The following is a 23360-nucleotide window of genomic DNA, read 5'->3' on the forward strand; positions in this document are numbered from 1 at the left end:
TTTAAGATGGCTTTTGGAAAGAAGAATTGCTGCAAATACAGAAGCTCTGTGAAAAAGTTCCAAAGAGGCATGAAAACAAATGGCTTTGAAAGCAGGAGCTATTGAATTCAGCTTCTCCACACTGATAGATGTCCAGTTATAATTTATGGATTAGTAAATTATTTCTAACTGTTTCTTTTAGAAATGAGCGAAGATGTGGAAAGCTCATTAAATATGGGGAGTGCTTAGGAAGGGAGGTAATTAGTTCTGTAGTTTCTCCCTCATACTTATTGATGTATGTCGGTGTTGAGATGGCACACATTAGCAATGGTCTTTTCTGTATGCAGACAGTATAGCAAGATCTTTCCCTAATGTACTTTCTAGAGGAGCAGCAGGACAGAGAACTATATATGTCTATATTCATGGAATCATAGAATAGTTAGGGTTGGAAAGGACCTTAAGATCATCAAGTTCCAACCTCCCTGCCATGGGCAGGGACACCTCACACTAAACCATATCACCCAAGGCTTCGTCCAACCTGGTCTTGAACACTGCCAGGGATGGAGCATTCACAACCTCCCTGGGCAACCCATTCCAATGCCTCACTACCCTAACAGGAAAGAATTTCCTCCTTATATCCAATCTAAACTTCCTCTGTTTAAGTTTGAACCCGTTACCCCTTGTCCTGTCACTACAGTCCCTAGCAAAGAGTCCATCCCCAGCATCCCTATAGGCCCCCTTCAGATACAGGCTCAACAGCCCCAACTTCCTCAGCCTGTCTTCATACGGGAGGTGCTCCAGTCCCCTGATCGTCCTTGTGGCCCTCCTCTGGACTTGTTCCAACAGTTCCATGTCCTTTTTATGTTGAGGACACCAGAATTGGACACAACACTCCAAGTGAGGTCTCACAAGAGCAGAATAGAGGGGCAGGATCACCTTTTTGAGCTGCTGGTCACACTCCTTTTGATGCAGCCTAGGATATGGTTGGCTTTCTGGGCTGTGAGCGCACACTGAAGCTGGCTCATGTTCATTTTCTCATCGACCAACACCCCCAAGTCCTTCTCCGCAGGGCTGCTCTGAATCTCTTCTCTGCCCAACCTGTAGCTGTGCCTGGGATTGCTCTGACCCAGCTGTAGGACCTTGCACTTGGCATGGTTAAACCTCATGAGGTTGGCATCAGCCCACCTCACAAGCGTGTCAAGGTCCCTCTGGATGGCATTCCTTCCCTCCAGCGTATCAACCGACCCACACAGCTTGGTGTCATCTGCAAACTTGCTGAGGGCGCACTCAATCCCACTGTCCATGTCAGTGACAAAGATGTTGAACAAGACCGATCCCAACACCGATCCCTGAGGGACACCACTCGTTACTGGTCCCCAGCTGGACATTGATGGGTATTGATGCAGTCTGCCCAATACAGTGGGATCCCTCTTCTCACTATTTGCTGTCCAGCATCCCACTTGGTTCCCTTCCTGAGGGGCAAAAGATGAAGGGAACATTTAAAAGCATCTGTATAGCCTGATAAATGAGTGATAATGAATTTGTATGGTAATTCACTATTTCAAGCAGTAATCTTTTCAATCATACAACTCCCTGTCAAGTAGAGCCTGCTGCAGCTGGTGTTACGTTGTCAAAGCTGCTGCTTCGTTAGAAAAATCTGTCTGTAGGATATCTCTGTGGATGGCTGAAGACTTTTGGACTGAAGCCTGAAGTATTCTCAAGACAGGTCGGCAGTTGTAGGCTGTGGATAGTGCAAATGTCATTTGAAGCTGTGCACATGTGCAGAATGTCAAAAGCATTTTGGTTTCCAAAAAATTTGGTTTACTTCTAATGGATAAGAATATTTTTCTTGACTCATTGTGAAAGGTTTTAAATGGTTTTGTTCTAGTACTGTGATTATCAGCTTGTGATACAGAATCTCTTTTCCTTTATTACTGTGGGAAAAGTCTGGGCTCTGAAGAGTTTTTCTGGCAGGCACTGCAATATACACAATACAACACAGAGGCATGGGTAATGCAACAAAATGGATAATGAATTATTTAGAAGTTGTAAGATGAAATTGAGCTGTCAGTGACAGGAAATGGCTAAACCACACCTCTCCTTCCAGTGGATGGTATTGCCATGGATCTTAAGTGCAATGTGCCATGGATATTTTGAATCTTGGATTTATCTTGTCATGGTTGTATTATCTCAGCTATGGATACCCTGGAGGTTCCAGTGCTCCCTTTACCTAAAAGGTAAACCAAAATCATTTTCATCTGTAGCACTTCACATCGTTTCTGTTTTTACTTCAGGACGGAAGAGGTGCCAGCAGCTCAGCAACCTGCAAAGCCTCAGACGCAAGCCAATGGAACAGGTAATCTTCTTCAGATCTCTGCTAGCAGTTTGATTCAGTTGGGGTTTTTTGCCCCTTTCTTTTGATCCTTAGAAGATCAAGCCTTGCTGAAAAATGTGCTGGGTCCTTAAGCAGGCTTCTGAAGAAGCCAGATGTGAAAGACCATTTTAGTAGCTTCTTATCTCACTGTACGTGATTGTGCATTTACTTTTTGTATTTGACTTTGCACACCTGGGCAAGGACTTTATTCAGTATTGTAAAGCCTTTAGTAATCTAATGAAACCTGTTGCCTGGTTTCATCACACTTGCGTGCCTTGCTGATCCTTCAGGTACTGGAAAACAGGTGTAATACATACAAAAAATGTTCTATTTTGGTCTCAACTGCAAAAGCTCTTTTATGCTATTAACTGTATTACCCCTTCCTATTTCTAAAAGACAAGACATTCTGGAAAAGGAATAGGAGTTACTATTTTTTTGGACACCTACGCTGTCATCTCCATTTCTTAAGCTGCTGCTTATTATGAATTCAATAATACGGTGATTTGTGAAAGAACTGAGGCAACAGGTCTCAGTCTTTGAGTACACTTGAGCTTTCCTCCCCACACCTATTCATTGAGCTTGTAAATCTGCAGATTAAATTTGGAATTGCTCCTCCTGAATTTCCATAACATCAGTACTTTGTTATGTGAACTACAACCTGCCATTTTTTTCTGTCTTGTACACTCAATTTCCTCCTCAGTACATTCGGAAGTATTAGCATTTGGGAAGCTACTTCGCAGGTTTTTAGTTTCAAATTGAAGTGCTGTCTCAGCTGTAAACTGTCACTAAATTCCTTGGTATTCTAGATATCAGTGCAATAGTGTGATTCTGTTTTCTGAGCACCAGTTCTTTTTCCCCACATGCATAAAAGCCTCATTTTGGCTGTTATAGCTGGCTGATTAATCTTTTTGCCTCTGTTTAATCGTGTCTTAAACTTACTGAGTTCTGTGCAAACTTCGATCCTTGAATAGTTGTGACCAGTGTCCTCCTCGTGACATTGCTGTATTGACTTACATTGCCAAAGAACAGTCTCTCTGTTCCCTCTAGACAATGATTTTCTGAGTTACAGGTAAAGTTTAAAGTTTTGTGCTCATTTGTGCTGCCTCTAAGGCTTTTACCCTTATATTATATCCATACTTATGTTATATTTTTCCACTGAAACTAACATACTTAAAGTGTGGATCAGTTCATTACTTTGCCATAAAAGACTTTCCAGGCAGCATCATGACTATATATTCCATATATAGCAAGTGGCATATACATTATCTAGAGAGGGATATATATATCTGTGTATACACACGTACACAATCTTTGCAGCCTATAAATGGTAGGAAAGTGGTAATAAGAAAGTCTTTTACAGAATCTTGCTTAAGTTTCCACTTCCCTTTCCTGTCAAGTTCATGTGCCTGCAGGGTGGGTGCCCTGCTCTCTGCTGAGGAATGTTTTGCTTTACATTGCTTTCCTGAAGGTGACCCTTCAGCACAGTAGGAGGGCTGACATTTATGTCAGTCTTTTGTTTATAGCAACCTCTTAACCAGAAACTGTTTTTACAGTTTTTTCTAAAAAATCTCGTTTGTTGGGTTGTTTAAGTAATCTCTGTACTTGTGGTAATGTGATGCCTCCATGTGCTGTGCTTAGAGCAAAGCAAAAGTCACATTTAGTCTTATTTTACCAGTTTTGTGCAGTCAGTGTTCCTGTGCAATGGCAGAAGTAAACTGCGCAGTGAGTTTCCATGAAGAGTGTTGGTGGGGTACAGGAAAGCTGTACAAAGTCTGCTTCCCACTAAAGCATGATGTGTGGGAACAGGGGCAAGCTTTGGATGAAGATATTGTCTAGTATTATCCTGATACTTAGTGCTTCTTCCTTACAGATAAGCGTAGTCACACGGTCTGTTCGAGACTCCAGAAGTGGTTTTGTGACAAATTTGGCGAGTATGTTGAGGACTTCAGATTTCAACCAGAAGAGAATACAGTGGAAACAGAAGAGCCTCTTAGTGCTAGAAGGTAAATCTTTAATGTGATTGCGAGAAGTTATTGGCCTCTTTACAAGTTGCTTTTTTTACCTCCTTTTTTTTTGTTTTACAACCCTTTATGTGGTTTGAACATGGCAATAAAACTGAAAGTTTAGAACCATCGCAGAAGGTTTGTGAATGCGTTGGCCACACTATGAAATTTAAAGTTCATTTGCTGTCTGAGGTAGGGTAAGAGTTATATTATTTACCAGATTCTGTCTCATGACTCGCAAACTCTGGACAAAGCCTTAATTAGGCTGAAGAGCTTTCACATTTCAAGTTTTGGTCTGGTGCAAGATAGGCTGTGTTAGTTACTAAAACCGCATTTCATAACAGGCAAGAATGAAACTTTATGCACAAACATCTAATTTATAACTGTGAGCAGTATTTCAATATACCAGATATACACAACTGTGCACTACTTGCCTATTTAACAGATTGCTTTTATCTATTCTTTTTCAGGTTGACTGAAAATATGAGAAGGTTGAGTAAGTACTTAGCAATATTTTATTTTCTGGAAGTGAAAATAGTTGTTAGTAACCCTATTGGGAAGATTGCTACATTTTAAAATACAGTGTTTTCAAATACTTCTGCAGTTTATGAGCAGAAATGATTCCGAAATCTGATACAGTGTTTGGAGTGCAAAGTAACATAGAGGAGCAGTGGTAGAAGCTTGCCTTTGATCTTGAATTACATAGGGTATCTCTGAACTAAAAATATAAGGTTAATTAAAATGTGATGAATGAGGATGGGGTATTTTTCCAGTGGCAAGAATAAGTGTGTGCATATGCTTATGCCCTAGCTGGTTTTAGGTCACTTGCTAGTCTATGAGCTTATGCTTTCAAAGATGATGAAGGGATTAGGTGATGCATACCATGAATGTGTCTTGCATTTCTGTCTCTTGGATAGCTGATAAATTACTTTGGAAAGTGAAGGATGCAAGATGGCAGGTTAAACAAAGCAGTTAAGCCCTCCAGAAGTTCTGTTCAGCAAAGAATTGCTAGCCTGCAAAAAAAAACTATGTGGCTGATTTGTGTACAAATTGTTAAATTAATGTAGGGGGGAGGGTGAAGTTGAAATAAGGGTCTGTAATCTCCATGTAAGGTCAGTTCTGTTCTCCTTATTCTAATACTGGTATTCCTTCTAGTTTCATTTGGGGTAGAATGTCTGACTTGTTTTCTGTGGTGCACATGCATTGCCTTAAGAATAGCTTTATAAAAAGCACTGTTAAGCTTATCTTTGAGTGGTTCTTAACTTCCTCTAGGTGAACTTCAAAATCTAGATCCCTGTTCTCTGCGGGTGCCTGACAACCACCCGGAGCTCTCAAGAACCTCGTTGTCACCAGCAGTTTCCAAGTGTTGATTGGGACCTTCCCTGCAGATTCAGTTTAGGGTGGTGGAGCAGAGCAGGTGGAAGCAGGGCTTGAGTCTGTGCCCCTTCCACTTTCTTCATCTGCTGCTTTGGTTGTGCTGATGATGCTCAAGGAAATGTAGTCCTAGTTGTTTAATTACTTCCTACAGGAAGTGTATTGAGGGTAGCTGAATTTCAAGCCAAACAAATTAGGACAGCAAGTCACAGGCTGTCTCGAGGAAAGCTTTTCAAAGCTGTGAGCTGTACTGAAAATGAGGGTGAGTGCTTCTGGGGATCCCTGTGCAAGAGAAGTCATCACCCTTCTCAGCAGGGAAGGCAAAACCAGTGTATTCCAGCACAGAAAGCAAAGGTCTTCATGCCGCACTCCTCTCCTGTTTTCATGTGTCCCCTAGCCAGTTTAAGTTGTGAAAGAGCTTAGAGGAATAGAGTATACAAGGACAGGTGGTTTCCAGGGAGCTGAGGAATAGCTCCTCTTGCTGTCACTGGCTGGTTGTGTGCATCTGTATGTGGGAGTGATGCCTCTCTCATGCAGTGATGGTGAGAGCAAAGGTTTCTTGGGTTTCACTTTTCTTAATTTGGGTAAGCCTTGTTATCATTGACTATTCTGATTAATTTTCTAAGTTGTCTGTTTGTCATTTACAAGCGATTTAACCGCTGCCAGCTAATTCTAACAGTTGTGTTTTTTCTCTGCTTCTGTTTAGAGAGAGGTGCCAAACCTGTTACTAATTTTGTGAAGAATCTTTCTGCCTTATCAGACTGGTATTCTATCTACACTTCTGCTATTGCCTTTATTGTAAGTTGTCCTATTCCTCCAGGAGTAGTAATATTCTTATAATTATAATTATTTTATTTATAATTATAATTATTCTTAATTCTTATACGTATCATTTACTGAAATTCATTGAAACTTGCCACATCTGACTAGGGGTTGTGCTACAGTTTAAAGGCAAATCAAGTAGTGTAATTTCATTCATGTACAAAATGCCAGCAGTTGTCATTTCAGTTATGTTTCAAAGACGCTTAAATTGCGGATTCGGGGTTTATTGTAGCATATTTTTGTAACTGTTAAAATAGCTCAGAATCATCTGGGCATTGTTCTCTCATTTCTTGTTTCCTGTCTCCCAGTCCTGTAATTTGATGGTTACTTCCGCCTTTGCCAAATCTCTTGCTGTCTAGGGCTGAAATGCTGATAGTGGCTATGTTTGATAAGCAGCTGTCATTTCCATCAGTGCTCTTTGCCATTCATTAGGATCATACTAATGACAGACAAAATCCATTTATTGGAGGATCATTTAATGTGCAAACGTCAGGTCTGTGAGCTAAGTTCAAGCATTCCCATGCAGTTTAAGGAGGTTTGTGTCCACAGTGATGTAACTATTTAGTGGAGTTTAAATTTGTTTTTATTCTAACTGTTAATTGATAATCTAAATTATTTTGGTCGTGGTGCGTATTGATTTTGATACAGAGGAATTACCAGTAGCTGTAGCTGAATGAGCCTGTCTGGTGAAAATGGCACACAACTTGTTATTAAATGATCCCTCCGTGTAAGTTACAGACCCTTATTCAATGCTACTTTGCACAGCACAGCTGAAGGAATATTGAGGAGGAGATTTCCCCTTCATGGTGCCCTGTGTCTGTCCCTTCTCCTAATCTACTGGGTTTTCTCACCTCTCCTGACAAACCCATTCTTCAGATAGAACCTGAAAGAGGAACTTTAGCTGCTGTTTGGAAAGTTCTGGGATGTTGGAGCCAGGACAGTGCTTCACATCGGGGTTATCAGTAAAAACAGTCTCAGCAGGGAGGCTGTAGTCTCCGTATTTTCAGAAGCCAGGAAGGGAACACAATGCCTTTTGAGGCACTTTGTGTTTGTACTTGTCAGGTAAAATAAAACCTATTTTCCTGCAGTCTTTCCAAGCTTGGTAAAAAGTTTGGGATTTAATTGACCTGAAATAATAGAGTGAGCATTTATCCTGTTGCACTGTATGGGGCTAGCTGCTATTACCCTTCTGTTCCATTGCATCAGCTGCCATAGGTGAGGTTAGATCATGTTGTGCTTACGTAGCAGGCTCACAGACTTTAAGGTTTACTGTTTTTCCCTTATCACTTCATGCATTTGTAGTGTTGGAAGTATTCAGTACTTCTCTCAAGCAGCTGAGAAATAGTTAAGTGTCATCTCTGGAGATTTGGGTTTTGACTTTACACAAATGCAGCGCTGTTGTCAGTCATGGGGTAGCTAAAATGTATTAATTTTTGTGATTTGAATTGCGTGATTCTGAACTCAGCAGTCCACTGGGGAATGGTTTTTCATGCAACTCACTGTGCACCAGTTTGTAATCTGTGTTTCTCTTTGTTCTTTTTTTTTTTTTTTATTTATTTCTTAATCTGCAGATTTACATGAATGCTGTATGGCATGGCTGGGCCATTCCTATGTTCTTATTTTTAGCAATTTTGAGGTTGTCCCTAAATTACCTCATAGCCAGGTATTTACTTAAGTACTAGATTATTGTCTGTAATGTTTTGCTTGAAAGATGTTTCATTGCTCTTCCATTGAGTTGTGAACTGTTAGCTTTTCTAATGTGCGTTAAGTCTAACAAAGTAAAATTCAGACTCTAATATCCTTAATTTCATTGCTCAATTTCTGTAATTTTTGACTTATATCAAGAATTATTTTTGTATCCTCTGACTTGGGTCATCATAAATAATGCTACATGTTCTCAAACAAATCCCTCAGCACGCTAAAGCTCTAAAATAACATTTTGCAGCATTCAGAGTAGTTGGAGAATATCACCTAAATTATTGAAGCCTGCTGCTTTTCCATGGGGAGGATTTTCACCTATGCCTAAAATAACAGTTTCGCTTTTTTTAGTCGATCTTGGCATGCTTTATTCAAAGCATCTTCCATTTGTAAATTCAGTCTCTTTTAAACATTAAGACTTTCTTGTAAAATTCATGTTTTCTGTACTGAGAGGATCTTTTTAAAATGCTGTTTAGCCTGATGGTGTTTTTCCCCTTAATGGTGAAGAGGACCTTAATGTGCATGTTTTGAATAACTTGCTGACTTCTTAATTGATACTTACACTATGACACACTATTCTCTGAAAATTGCTGGTAGCAGATAGGTCTTGAATAAGTTGATGTAGTTTTACAAGAAAAGAGAAAACCTTAATAATTAATTACTGTCTGCACACCATTCACTTTTGTTATAATACCCACAAGTGGTGATTCTGTGTAGCGTCTACCTAGCTAATTCATTTCTTTAATGAGTATACCTTTAAAGCTGGCTGTGGTTGGCCACTTGTGCTTTGGTTATGTTGTTGGTTCTTCATTAGTTTGGGGATTATTTCCTTATTTTTTTTAAGTCATAAGTGCTTATTGCAGAAAACTACTTTTTAACCTTCTACGAATAATCCGTGTTGGCAGGTGGAGGAGAAGTATTTGCTTTCTTTAACTATTTCCATAACTTCTAGGGGTTGGAGAATACAGTGGAGCATTGTGCCTGAAGTTTCTGAACCCATGGTAGGTATTTGATCAGATTGTCCTATATGTCTGTGTTAAAAGATGCACCTTTAAGACCTTTCTCAGTGTTTATGTGGGTAGCTGTGAAAGGAAAGAGCGAGGTGCAAAGAAAGACATTATATTCTTTTTCTTTCTCTTGCAATTTAGAAATCTTAACTAACAGTACTCTTGGGTTTGGGTGTTTCACACTAAACTTGAAACACATTTCTGGAATCAATGTTAATATGCCAGCCTGGGACAAGTTAGATCCTGTGGGATCTTCAAGAAACCTAGCATTCTCTTTTCTTTGTAACATTTTGAAATTAATGTTTGCATACCCTGCTTTAAGCAGGAAGGGTTTTAAGTGTTAACATAAGATGGAGCTCTTTAAATTTCAAACCTTTTGCTAAGACTTAGGCCTTGCTTCCAGGATCATTTTGTTACTCTTAAAAGGTGAATAACTTAAGTTCTAGATGTAGAGCTTCTAACAATAATGATATTTTTGTGCTAGTTTAATCGTAGAATCATAGAATCACTTAGGTTGGAAAAGACCTTTAAGATCATCAAGTCCAACCGTTAACCTAACACTGTCAAGTCCATCACTAAACAATGTCGCTAAGTGCCACATCTACACACCTTTTAAATACCTTCAGGGATAGCAAATCACCCACTTCCCTGGGCAGTTTCCAATGCTTGACAACCCTTTCTGTGAAGAAATTTTCCCTAATATTCAATCTAAACCTCACCTGGTGCAACTTGAGGCCATTTCCTCTTGTCCTGTCACTTGTTACTTGGAGAAGAGACTGACCCCCACCTTGCTGCAATCTTATTTTAGGTAGTTGTAGAGAGGGATAGGGTCCCTTCTCCAGACTAAACAGCCCCAGTTCCCTCAGCCTTTCCTCATCACACTTGTGCTCCAGCCCCTTCAGCAGCTTCATTGCCCTTCTCTGGACCTGCTCCAGCACCTCAGTTTCTGGCCTGTAGTGAGGGGCCCAGAACTGAACGCAGGGTTTGAGGTGTGGCCACGCCAGTGCCCAGTACATGGGGATGATCACTGCCCTGGTCCTGCTGGCCATACTATTGCTGATAAAAACCATGTTGCCCACCTGGGCACAAGCTGGCTCATGTTTGTGTGGCTGTTGACCAACATCCCCAGGTCCTTTTTGCTGAGCAGCTTTCCAGTCACTCTTCCCCAAGCCTGTTGCGGTTCATGGGATTGTTGAGGCCCAAATGCAGGACCCAGCACTTTGCCTTGTTGAACCTCATACAACTGGCCTTGGCCCATTGATCCAGCTTGTCCAGATCCCTCCTTAGAGCCATCCATCAGCATATCAACACTCCCCTCCTTAGAGCCATCCATCAGCATATCAACACTCCCATCCAACTTAGTGTCATCTGCAAACATACTGAGGGTGCACTTGATCCCCTCATCCAGATCGCTGATACGGATATTAAACAGAACTAACCCCAGTACTGATCCCTGGGGAGCACCACTTGTGACCATCCACTACCATTCACCACCATGCTGGGCTTTGGCCATCCAACCAGCAAAAAATGTGACTGTCCAAGCTATGAGCAGCCAGTTTCTCCAGGGGAATGCTGTGGGAAATGGTGTCAAAGGCTTTACTAAAGTAGGTAAACAACATCCACAGCCTTTCCTCGTCCACTAAGCAGGTCATCTTGTCACAGAAAAAGATGAGGTTAGTCAAGCAGGACCTGCCTTTCATAAACCTGTGCTGACTGGGCCTGATCACCTGGTTATCCTCAAGTGTGATGGAACTCAAGAGGATCCATAGCCTTCTCTTGTCATGCTAATGGACCTATAATTCTGTGGTCATAGACTGAATGCCACTGTAATGGTGCTGCTTGAAAGACTTACTGTGTCTCACAGCCTTATATTAATATGTTTGCATGTACCATGGAGGAAGAGCTTTGAGAACTAAAGATAACCAGCAGTGAAAGACTTAACAGTAGATTTGAAACAAGGGAGACTGAAGTGAGAAGACTATTGCCAAGAACGTTGAGGGGTTTCTTTTCATGAGGAGTTATGTAAAATACCAGTTTCAGCTGATCTTAAAAGTAATGGATTGTCTCTTTCTTCCCTAAGGAACCCCCAAAAGAGGACCTGACCGTGTCTGAAAAGTTTCAGCTTGTTCTAGATGTGGCTCAGAAGGCACAGGTACTGTGCTGCGCTCAGAGCTGTCCGACTGGTTCCTTAGAAACAAGGACGTTCATAGTCCAAGTGGTCAAAGCATGTTGTTAGGCAGCATGTGAAAACAGACACTCAAAGAAGCAATACTTTTCTTGACTACAAGCAATAGAGACCTCAGAAAGATTCCTGGAGCTTCTAAAATGGCACGGTGCTTCAGACAACTGGTTGAGGTTCTGTGGTCAGAACTCTGAGTTGAGGTCTGGAGGGGAACAGAAGCAGCTTCTTCTGACAGTGTTCCCCCTGATATATGTAAATGACCTTCTGGTAATGTAGATGAGGTGGCAAATCTTACCAGTATGCTGGAGTGTGGATCCATGTCCCAAATCTGCTAGTCGCAAAGCTGGTGTAGGATACCCTCTTCCTTCAAGATTTAGCTGAAGGCTGTTGTCTGTTTAGCTGTGTTAATTCAGCAGTTTGAACAGCATCTCTGAAATAGCCTGTTTTAAACACCACCATGATCCCCTGAGCCCTGAAATCTGCTTCTTGTCGGAGAGGGTGAAGGGAAGTTTTCTTCTGTCAGTTTGATGAGCTACCCTAGCAGCTGAGTGACCCCACCACGTAGTTGAACTTACAGCCTTGTGCCATGTCTAACAATGTGCTGCTGCTGAAAGTAGCTTACCTTTCTCTTGCCAACCGTGTGTGCTCATCTCCTTCCTTCTGCTGGTGGCGGTGCATGTGTTTATACAAACATCTTTGGAAGTTTATTGGGAACATAAAATTTGCAGGTGCCCTGACAGCAAGGATTGGTCAGAGAAGATGTCTGAATAACACTCTTAATACTCATCAGGGTCAGTTTGCATCAAAGGTTGTTGGAATTACATGGAATCTAGTAACTCCAAGGGTGTATCATAAAAACCTGATCGCAGTGGGTTTCTAGAGAAGCTAGCGGGCCCACATTTGATGAACTCAATAACCACTTCCTCAAATGTCAGTGCTCAAAGTGTGCAAAGAAACTTCTTATTATGTTGCCTCATGACAAAAGTTCTTAACTCTCACAGCTTAATATAAAATATTTGCAGTGATGTAAACACTTTGCAGTCATGAAAATGGGGTCAGATAGGTTCTTTACTTCCGAAAATCCATCTTGAGTTACAGAACAAAGTATTAAGTGAGATTGAAGTCATTGTGTATGGCTGTCCTGTTCTGTATTTGCTTAATTGTGAAGTATATAAATGGCTAAAAATTAGGTTAAAAAATCACCTCTGGGAATTGCTTATTACCAACAGAGTAAGATAACTATTGGTTTCTATTGTGTAGACCAAAAAAACCCAAGATAATGCAGGACTTTGTTTTAATTCTCTTGCTTCTTATGCAGAACCTTTTTGGCAAGATGGCAGACATACTGGAAAAAATCAAAAAGTAAGTTATCTGACATGAGTCTTTTTTTTCCTCTTACGACAAGACTTGACCAATGTCTGAAACATTAGTAATAAAATTGTGTTTCTTTTTTTGTTTTCAGCTTGTTCATGTGGGTCCAGCCAGAAATAACACAGAAACTCTACATTACTCTATGGGCAGCTTTTATTGCATCCTGCTTTTTGCCCTACAGGATTATTGGGCTCGCAATGGGTAAACACAATAAATAATTGACCTGCTACAGTCAAGACTTAATGCGTTAAAACTTACCATGATCTTTAGAGGGAGAATTTTAGAGTTTAAGAAAGAAACCCTTACATTAATAAATAATGCAGTGTTTGAAAGTATTTTCCTTGCACTTGGCATTGTTTGTCATGTGCATTTCGAAAACCATCTTAGGATATATAGCATAATAGAAAAAGACTGGATAATGCATTTGCTTCTTGAAGAGGGGAAGTTCATGATGAGTTGTTAGCAGAGCTCTTCAGTCTGTCAGCTATAAGACTTCTGGGAAGGTCTATATTTTGGGGATTTTTTCACTCCTATATCCTTGCAAGTGAAATATATGGGACCACATAGAAGGCACAAAGATGACAGGGTTGGGGGAAAAAAAGGAAAGACTTGGTGGGACTAGTTGTAGCATTTGGATGGTGCCCTGACAAAAATGAACAGATTACTGAGGGTGAAGTTATGTATACTTAAAGTCTCCACTGGGAATTGGGAAAAGGGTTTTTACTACAGCGTGAGAGTGTCTGTTTTCTAAGATATAAAGCATGTCCTGTGAACTAAGAATTTTCATTTTTTTTTCCCTTAAAGTAATGATATAATTAAATGATTGTTACTTTTCATGGCAGCGAACTTCAAACTTGTGTTAGCTTGAGCATAAACGTAGGTCTGCTTGACATGGCAATTGAATTAGATATGTGAGGTAGTATTATTTTACCCTGACTCTTAAGAAGGAGACCTGAATTGCATTCAGTAAAGCTTTGAAAGAGTATTTCAAGCCCTTTTTAATCTGACAGAATGCAAGGAAATAACTTGTATAATAAGATAAGAGTCTATACAGGACCGCAAGATAGAGTTTAATATAGTACATGAGAGCCCTCTGTTGCTATTTAAATTCTTGCCAGGAGCTGCAGAGATGGATGCTCTGATGTGTTTTCTGTTTTGGAAATACATTGTGGTTTTAGGGGGCTTCTGGTAATAAGGAATGTGTGTTTCAATTATTTTGAAGTTCTTCCATGTAATAAGAATCTACCTAAGTGTCTTAAATAACTAAGGATTAGAAGAAGAATCGAAATATTAAAGTCAAGAGAATGGTTTAGCACTATGAATGAGATACAGAACTTTGTTTCACTCATGGACTTGTTAGACTTGTTAAAACATGATCAAAGCAGTGATGTTCTTAATGCCCCTTCAACATGTGTACTGAAGTGGCTTTTTTTTTTTTTTTTTTTTTTTTTAGGACTCTATGCTGGAATCAAGTTTTTCCTCATTGATTTTATCTTCAAACGATGCCCCAGACTAAGAGCTAAGTATGATACTCCTTATATCATCTGGACAAGTCTCCCAACAGATCCTCAGCTCAAAGAAAGATCTAATGCTACAGTATCAAGACGGGTAAGGGTAATAAGTCTTTCTGTCCCTCAGTTCCCAACAACTGAAAAATCAGATTCCTTTCTCCCTTTGCCTTTTCCCCAGTGACTAGAGCACATTAAAGGGAAGGCTAATTAAATCCCAACAGTCACTGTTAGTTCTATTTTTTTTATCGTTTTCAAGATCCACAAAGTTATAACATGGATTCTATTTCTTGTATGAAAGGAATCTATTCTCAAAGTGTATGTATAAATATATGTATACTGGAAATCATATCAAGCTGAACACACAAATACAATACCATCTATAATAATATCAATTTCTGTAGCATACATTCTGTGTGATTTTACTGTCAAAATTTAGTCTTTCTGTATTCCCCTTCTTTGTTCTCAGACATTCTTTTTCAGTGGGAATCCAGCTACTTGTGTAGATGGAAGAACAGTTAGTCAAGCCTTTTTAATCTATTTTTTTTTACCTATAATATGTGGCTTACTAATGGGATAAGTGTTAAGAGAGGTAATAAAGTAGTTTACAGATTTAGGCGTTATGTCTTAGGGTTATTTCTATTAGGTTACCTTTTAGCATAGTGGTGGTAAATGACTTTTCGCCATGTTGGTACTCCAACAGTGAATTTTTCTTTTGTTCAAGTCTCATGGTTAAACCTGAGTGTTGTTTTGTGCATCTTTGTTAATTGTTTTGGGAGCTGACATGGTAACTGAAAAGGAAGGCATGCTTTTCCATATCCCTGATTTTGTCAATGTTTGTTGGTTTATAAATAAAAATAGTTGTAGTAAAACTTTGGTCTAATCCCATTTTAGCATTTCCATAATGCCTGTAATCACATTATTTAATTACATTCATGGAGTATCTGAGTACTGTCATAAGCTCCCTGACTGAAATGTGCAGTGCTTAGCAATAATTCAGTCTGGCTACACAACTAGGAGCAAAAGGGATAAACACATGATCCCTTGGTTGTTAAGCTGTTGAAAAGAAGAAATATGGGGTTCAGGGGGTGATGGAGCAGTTTGTGGTAAAACAGCTGCAGCATAATCAGAGTATTTCAGAAGGGAGTGGAAGAGCAAGACAAAAGACAGTCTGTGACACAAAGTGAATCTTTTGCTCCTGTTTTCCAAGGGAGGAGGAAGGTGAATGAGCACTTGGACAGAGCTGTCGATAGCCTATATTGCTCTTGCTTGCGTTTTCTGTTTCCAGATGTCTTTGAAAACATTAACTTGGTTTCAATAATTTTAGACAAACTGTCTTATCCCTTGAGGGATTTCAGGGAGCCTCATAGTATAAAAAGTAGAGTTTTGTACAAAAAGTTAAAAACCAAATAAATTTTTCAGTTTTACATAGAAAAGGCAGAGCCCAAAAGCATGTCGTGCCAGTATATGTGCTTTGGTTTCTTGTCATTAAACAGCATACAAGATATCGTATACCTTGACACAATGCAATATTCATTACCTATACCATGACTCTGACCTCCTGTCCTTAGAGAACAATACTGACAGCAGTATCTGATGGGTAAAGGTTGTATGTCAGAAGCTGATGATCAAGTAAACAGAAATATCTCCAGGTATTCCTACCTCAAGGTTGTTGGTGACATTTTTGACAGTCAGGATGCTTCCAGCATTACAAATCTGAACACTTCCAGTTAGATTTAAGGCTTATCAAAATCAGGTGCAATGTTTTTCTTTTAGTAATCAGCTGTAGGTAGTCTCAGGCCTGGGTGGTCATGGATAATTAGCTGCTTCTTTTAAGGGTGGAGGAAACATTTGCCTGTGTTAGGGAGGACTAGAGCAAGGGCAGAACTTCCTCACATTTTCAGTCACTGAATGGGATATGGTACTGAAGTTTAAACACCTTTTTTAATCTTTATATAATGGGTAAGTAGGAAGCAGTTTAGCAGAGAGCAGAAATAAACCTCATTCCAGTGCAAAAATCATTAGACCTCTTGCCCTAACCTTTTTTATGTTTTGGTCCATGGAGCTTCACCTGGTTAAATGCATAGTGAGCCAAATAACTTGTCCAAGAAAGCCTTAAAAAAATGTACTTGATCATTACTAGCACACAGACTATTGAAGAAGCTATTACTTTCCTTTGTTCCAGGGGCTCAGTCATTGCTAAGGGCTCTGCAGAAGGGCAGAAACTGAAGCAATAGTACAGTAATCACCAACTATTTGCTTTCCATGTCAACTTTCTTTGTTCTTTTCCATTAAGGCATCATTGTATCATGGTTACGCTAAAAACTGGATGGTAAATACCTCTGCTGTGCCTGTTTTGTCAGCCTGGTTTCTGGTCAGCAATTGCAGTGAGCATTTTTTTCCTCAGCTTTGCATTTCTTTTGTTAGCACAAAGTCCTGCGAAGCGTGGAGTGCTGCCAGCTTATGTGCAAAACAGAAAAGGAGCAGAGGCTGGTTGGCCTCCAATGGCATCAGGCCTTTACAGAAGAAGGGCTTAGTCCCGAGCTTGCATGTTGTCAGTTTGCCAGCTGTTTAACTGCATGTGTATGGTAGGACTAAGAATGGAGCTGTTAATGCTTCAATGACAAAAGCCAGCCTTTGGAATCATGTGGTGCCCTACCAAGATGAAAAAGCAAAGGCAGGCAAACTTCTCAAAAGAAACTGCCTGCTGTCCTTCCAGAAGCAAGGCTTGTTTGTTAGGGCAGTCTCCAGTGGTTCAGGAGCTCTGTTTAAAAGTAGACTTTACTCAAGTGCTTTGATTTGAGAACTCCATGCTACCTTCCCCCCAAAACACTGACAACCATTCTGATTTTATTTCACATGTCAACACTCTCAAAAGTTTGGTGCAACTTCAAAGCAAAGGAAAGATCAATGGCTCTAACACAACCTGAATAAATTGAACTGGTGTGCTCTAACCACTGATAACTCTTCTTTTTTTAATTGCATTCACTGTGTGTAATCTCTTGGTTTGTGAGCCAGATCTTGCAGTGCCACTCAGTTCATGTTTTATTCTGTGTATTTATGCTGTTAAATAGACTTCACATTTTTTCTTTTTTCACTGTCATATTTGTGTTGTTTGTTTCTTTTCCTGCTAGCTGTCAGGGCATGAAAAGGTACGGATCGTAGTGTGGAAAACTTCCTATCAATTTCAGCCTTTGTATTTATAATGAACTTATGCAGTTTTATGTGTCTTTCCCTTTGTTTGCTCTTTTTTTCTTTTTGAGCTTACTTTGTGCAATAATATTTTGTGCTTGTTCTGTCTCTTGAAGACAAACCAAGTACTGATATATTAACTGTTAGTAGTCCCACTAGTATAATAGTTGGATCTGTATGCAGTGACCTATCTGTATGTAATCAGATACACCCTTTCCTGTTGAAGAACGGTAGTTTAAGGTAGGTACATTTAGCACCATGTGCTTTCACCCCTGCAAAGGCATCCATTGAAGGGCAGCACTTTAAAAGGCTATTTTCAGATAGCACGTTTTGAGTTTTGTGCTATAGCAGTCGTATAGTCCAAAGTTTAATTTATTGAAATAGTTAGTGAAAATTATTGCATTACAACATCAATTGCTTTGTGTGTTTTAGGAAGGGTAGTTAGCCAAGTTATTTTTAAGAGCACAGCTTAAGTGTTGCTGTTTAAAGTTTGGAATCATGTTTGTTTTTCTGCAGCTTCAAACAGCAGCTTCCAGAAGTTACGTGGGCTCAAGCGCCCCAACTGGAATAAGCAAAGATGAAGACACGAGTCGTTTCCATACAACCAAGAGGGGGAATTTCCATGAAGTTTTTAACCTATCGGAAAATGAGCGTCCTTTGGCAGGTATTACACAACAGGAAGGCTACGTTAGTAGAGCATTTTCTAACAAGCCAAGTTGAATTCCCTTGCTGTGCACTGTACAGGTATAAGCTTTTGATCAAAAAGACTTGCTCTAGATTAGGATGAATGAGACGATTTCTTTAATTCCCACCTCCCTGCAGTTCTGTGGAAGAATGCACAGCCTGGCGTGCCTTTTGTGGTAATGCAAATGGCATAGTCAAAGGGAATAATTGTGTGGGTGGTTTTTGGTTTGGGTTTTTTAAAACCAGTGTTATGATGTCTAAAAACATCTTATTTAGGCTTTTCTTTTATAAATGCTTTTAGTTTTAGGTATCTAATGTTTAATTGTCAGTGGCTTCTGATGGTTTATAAGGAAATTGTTGGGGATAATGCATGTCTTTTTTTTTTAAAGTAGTATTTCTTGTTATGAATTTTTCAGTGTGTGAAAATGGCTGGCGCTGTTGCTTGATTAACAGAGATAGGAAAATGCCTACAGATTACATCAGGAATGGAGTTCTTTATGTCACAGAAAAGTGAGTGATTGCACTTGACATATTTGTTAGGAGGGAAATGCATCAGACATTAAAAAAACTCCAAAAGTAATCCTTTAGCAATGTTTTGAAACAAAAGTGCCTTTTCATGGTGTTTCATGACCTCAAGAAAGCACCATAGGAGAGGGAGAGCTGAATCTGGGGTGTTGTAATGCTTAACAAATGTGATTTTGCCTTGCAAAGAGTTGCATAGGAATGGAGAGTAGCTCTAAATAGTCAGTTGTTAGTAGCTCAGTTCTTGATGTGGGTAACATGCTAACTATATATATATGTATATACACACTGAAAAGGAACCCTAAAAGCTAAGCGTACTTTAATAAGTTGTGATCAACTTAATTTGGCAAATATTCTTAGTTTCTGTCTTTAAAGCAAATTCAGTGTCTAGCTTCCTTGAAACAATGTGCAGCAAAAAGCAAATAGAAATTTAATCCTTGGTTTTAAAACTAGTTCACTACTCTTTTGGGTCTTGCACTGAAATTCCTTTGGAGTGTAATGAATGGAAGTAAGGCTCATCTGTATGCAATGTCACCTAGTGATGGAGAGCACTCTCCAGCATTTAGAAATCTGAGCTTTTATCTGCATCACAATAACATGAAACTTAACACAGTGTTTTTCATTAATCTTCTTTTGGGATGGTAAAAGACTTATAAGCCTTTTGAGATTTGGTATTTCTATGGCTTTAGAATATATGCACTTTCTGTGTCTTTAAAACACTTGTCAGGTTTAAGCATTCAGGGCAGTAATATAAATACAAGATTTTTTTGTATTGTGTGCCTGCCGTATGTTGTGAACTTTCAGACAATGTACAAGAATTTACAAATGTTTGCTCTAAATTAGAAGCCAGGACTGAATTGCATACTGTGTGCCTCTTTCTCTTTTTTGAAGCTGCTTTTAACCTGTGATATTTCAAATTTCAGAAGTGATGGCAGGGATGTTTGGAGCTTTGTTTTAGAATACTGTATCAAAATGAACATTTTCTTTCCTTGTCTTCAGTTATTTGTGCTTTGAAAGCTCCAAATCTGGCTCATCTAAGAGAAATAAAGTTATAAAGCTAACGGATATAACAGATATTCAGAAGGTATGTCTGTTTTGTGTATGTCCGTTCTGTGTATGTCAGTTCTATTGGTAGCAGGAATTATGTAATCCTAACTTCAGTTTGGGTGTTGATATTGGTAGATGCACCATTTTAACAGTAGGTGCCTCAGAAGGAAGAGGGCTTATTGTCAGTGGGGAAAGTTAAAACATTAGAATAACCAGACTGGATTGGGCTGTTGGGTTCCCAGCCCTAACAGAGGCAAGAAGTGAATAGTTGAAATTAGGGTAAGTACAGTATCTTCATCTGGTTGAGTTATGTCAGCCTGCAGTCACCAATGGCTTTATTGGTGCCGTGCATCAATCTGTATGGTGTTTAACGTCACTTTTTGTTACCTTCTCTGAACCTGGCCTATTCTTAAATGCAGACACCCCTACTACTACATCCTGTGGCCATGAGTGCCACAGATTAAATCGTGCTGGGCAAAGAAACACTTCAGTCTGGTGTCTACTGCTAATTTACCTCCAAATTTTCATAGAATTATAGAATTATTTGGGTTTGAAGGGACCTTAAAGATCATCTAGTCCAACCCCCCTGCCATGGGCAGGGATGCCTTCCGCTAAGCCAGGATGCTCAAGGCTCCATCCAACCTGGCCTTCTCACCCCCAACCTGAAACCAGGCACAGTACATTTTTATGCCTGGCTGCGTGATCCCTGTCTCATCTTCATTAAAAAACTCACACAGATGAAAAAAGCACCTTCATGGCATAAAGAACTACTAAACAATGAGCCAGCATTACTTCAAGAATGATGCTTACAATTCACCAGTATCAATTATTAATTCCATAGACAAGTGGTGCCTGGCATCATGGCTGGGCTAGCTCCCAAGTGCGAGGGGTACCGGCGTGCTCGGTATGGGGCCAGGACTGGTTCTGGCAGGCAGGCTGGGTGCAGCCACAGCACATGGGAGGAGGAAGAGGAGAGGCAGGTGCTCACTGTACCCAGTGACTCTGGGGTCGGAGAGCAGAGTATGTCCTCTTCTTGGTTTTAATAGAGGTCTGGTGGTTGTGGCTGGGAGGACATAGCAGTGATGAGTTGTGTGACCTCCTCAGCACCTAATGCAGTTGTTCAGGATATAAGGTAGACTTCATGTATTTTGTTTTCATTTTCAGTATAAAGTGCTCTCTGTTCTCCCGGGATCAGGGATGGGTATTGCTGTATCAACACCGTCTACACAAAAAGTAAGTAGCTGGCTGTACCTGTAGTGCTGTGTTTGACTTCATGGTCCTTTGCTCATAAAGTCTGTGCAGATACATTTTATGCCATGGTTGGTTTAGGAAGAAAATGGACAAATGAAAAATATTAGAAACTCTGCCATATATCCCAGGTTCTAGTAGAGAAAAGGATTCTTATGTCCTTATTAATGTACTTCGACTACAGTTCATCTCCTGTTCCTATACCTAGAGGAAAGGTTTTGTTTTCTGGACTGATAAAATCTTTTCTTTGTTCTGTCATTTAGCCTTTGGTGTTCGGTGCCATGGTACACAGAGATGAAGCATTTGAGACAATTTTCAACCAATATGTGAAAATAACCTCTGCATCATCAAGCAGCGAAAGCTAGTATTATCTTAGAAGATCTAAAGGAAACTTTCTTATTTTACAACTTGGTAGTAAAAAAAATGAACATCCTCATCTATTTTGCAATAATTTTTCTTGTCTGGTCGTTTATATTCTATCTGTTACATAAATCAAGTGTATTTTATATATGCCTTCATGTTTGTTTTTAAGGTTTTTGTAAAAAAAAGAACAAAAAAACAAAATGAAACAAAACAGTGGAAGTGCTATCATCACTATTAGCCTTGCACATTAAGCACTTTTAATGTTTATTTACTGACATTAAAAGCTGTGAAGATGCATAGAGAAATGACTAGATAACAAAATGACGCAGATTGATCCCTTTAACTCCACTCATATCCCTAGGGATATATTTGTCCCTTTATCCTAATTATTTTTAACCCGAGATGTGAGAATGATGACTGCAGCAGCCTGAAGTCTGTTTCTTCAAATCAAGAGTTTTCAGTTGAGTAAATACTAAAACTGAGAGCAGCACCAAGGAAGTATTAGCTTCTTAGTATTTCTGTATTTGTAACTGTGTTTAAAATAACCCCTTAGGGCTAATTCTCACATCATAGATATTTTACTTACCTGGTTAGGTTCAGTTTTTCCTACACACAGAAGTTTGAATTGCTTGTAAAGTGAATTGGAGGAGAAAGTTTGTAACTATATCTTCCTTTCCTAGTTAACCAAAGTAAGGGGAAGGAAGGCAGGCAGATACTTTTTATAAAAGAGGGCACCAAAATGTTGTTCCTAAAATGTTAGGCATCATATATTTGTATTTCTGTAGATACTTGTCATAGAAGGGCTCAACTGTTGTACATGTTGTATGTACAAGGTGTTTGTATGTTAATGCATTGAAGACTTGCAGGCTTTTTGTGGTGGGGGAGGTGGGAATAATTAAGAGATATGACTTTTAATTTAGCTTCTCTCTGGAGTTAGCTTGTGATAAAACCCCCACTATAATATAGCAGCTGAAAGTATTAATTCCTTTTCAGAGCGTAATTTTAGGGGCATTGCTATGTTGCCATCTTTCCCCTTGCAGAATTAGATTTCCATAACAATTAAAGCCAACTGCAAGGTAAAATGTGAAGGCTGTGCTCCTCCAAACTCTCTCAGGCCTGTCTAGCAGCAAAGCACACATTGACCTTTGTCTTTAATATTAGAAAGCTTTTATACTCTATATAATAGCACCCATCTGAGAGGTTTAGAATTTTATTAGCATTTTTACGAAAGCACAGTAGGGTTATGCCAAGCCTTCCCGTATGTCTTCTCCTTTGCTGTGTCATTTGAGTTGAGTAGTATGGATGCCTTCAGACATTATATGAATGTCCCCAGAAAAGCAATGGAGATGCAAATTCTTACGTGAAAATGGGACTTAATTTCATGGATTATTTTTTTTCTCTCTTTCTTTCCTTTTTTTTTTTTCCTTCAAATGGGGATTTTCTTTCTTTATAGGGAAAGGGGTCAAACGAAGGAGGGAGAGGGAAGACAAACACCAAAAGGTGTTCAACTCTTAGCACAGTTTCTAATTAAAGTCTTTCAGCAAATGGTAACAAATGCAGCAGCAGTGAAGGTGGCAAACTGCACAAACCTTATTTCAGTCTGGCCATGGAGAGGTATGATATGAAGAACTTAATATGAACTTGATGTGAATAAATATTGTTGAATATTGTGATTTGGTTGGGTAAAGTGAAACACTGGCAGGTGAAACTGCCCTGGGTGGAAGCGTAGACAAGAATGGGTGAGAATCCACCATAATTTCTATTTGTGAGTTCTCCTTTTAGAGTAGCACTTGAAGACGTCTTTACATGTCCTGAAAAAGGGGTGCATTTCTAACACCTCCTTAGGTATGGTGTAACGTAGGGCTTGAAAACAAAATATTATTGAAGCTGGTGAGGAATCCATTTTGCCACCATATAATATGGATGTAGCTTGACAGTTTATCGTTTATTCACTTTACACATTCAGGTTTTATGTTTAAGTAAAAA

At 39.5% G+C, this 23360-nt stretch overlaps 1 protein-coding gene and 1 long non-coding RNA gene across 3 annotated transcripts in view; one reads left to right on the forward strand and one right to left on the reverse strand.

Moving 5' to 3' along the window:
• Positions 1 to 21575, forward strand: part of GRAMD4 (GRAM domain containing 4) — a 75338-nt gene extending 53763 nt beyond the window's left edge. Inside the window, exons 5-21 of one of the 2 annotated variants that reach the window (XM_061467485.1) lie at positions 2274 to 2335; positions 4224 to 4356; positions 4827 to 4852; positions 6437 to 6528; positions 8124 to 8215; positions 9203 to 9251; positions 11338 to 11409; positions 12758 to 12801; positions 12902 to 13011; positions 14264 to 14418; positions 16615 to 16650; positions 17453 to 17470; positions 18027 to 18174; positions 18611 to 18704; positions 19716 to 19800; positions 20928 to 20996; positions 21275 to 21575. In XM_061467485.1, coding sequence (XP_061323469.1) covers positions 2274 to 2335; positions 4224 to 4356; positions 4827 to 4852; positions 6437 to 6528; positions 8124 to 8215; positions 9203 to 9251; positions 11338 to 11409; positions 12758 to 12801; positions 12902 to 13011; positions 14264 to 14418; positions 16615 to 16650; positions 17453 to 17470; positions 18027 to 18174; positions 18611 to 18704; positions 19716 to 19800; positions 20928 to 20996; positions 21275 to 21376 — 1387 coding nt within the window. In that variant the 3' untranslated portion in view covers positions 21377 to 21575. The remainder of the gene's footprint in view (positions 1 to 2273; positions 2336 to 4223; positions 4357 to 4826; positions 4853 to 6436; positions 6529 to 8123; positions 8216 to 9202; positions 9252 to 11337; positions 11410 to 12757; positions 12802 to 12901; positions 13012 to 14263; positions 14419 to 16614; positions 16651 to 17452; positions 17471 to 18026; positions 18175 to 18610; positions 18705 to 19715; positions 19801 to 20927; positions 20997 to 21274) is intronic. The other variant, XM_061467486.1, reaches the window with a different exon arrangement.
• LOC133276571 (uncharacterized) overlaps positions 1 to 23360 on the reverse strand; it is a 787535-nt gene that overhangs the window by 470814 nt on the left and 293361 nt on the right. The window lies entirely within an intron of this gene.

This window comes from Pezoporus flaviventris, unplaced genomic scaffold (genome assembly GCF_033815535.1).
Source record: "Pezoporus flaviventris isolate CSIRO_AGI_PZ_B2104156 unplaced genomic scaffold, CSIRO_AGI_Pfla_v1 ptg000045l, whole genome shotgun sequence".
Lineage (NCBI taxonomy): Eukaryota > Metazoa > Chordata > Aves > Psittaciformes > Psittacidae > Pezoporus > Pezoporus flaviventris.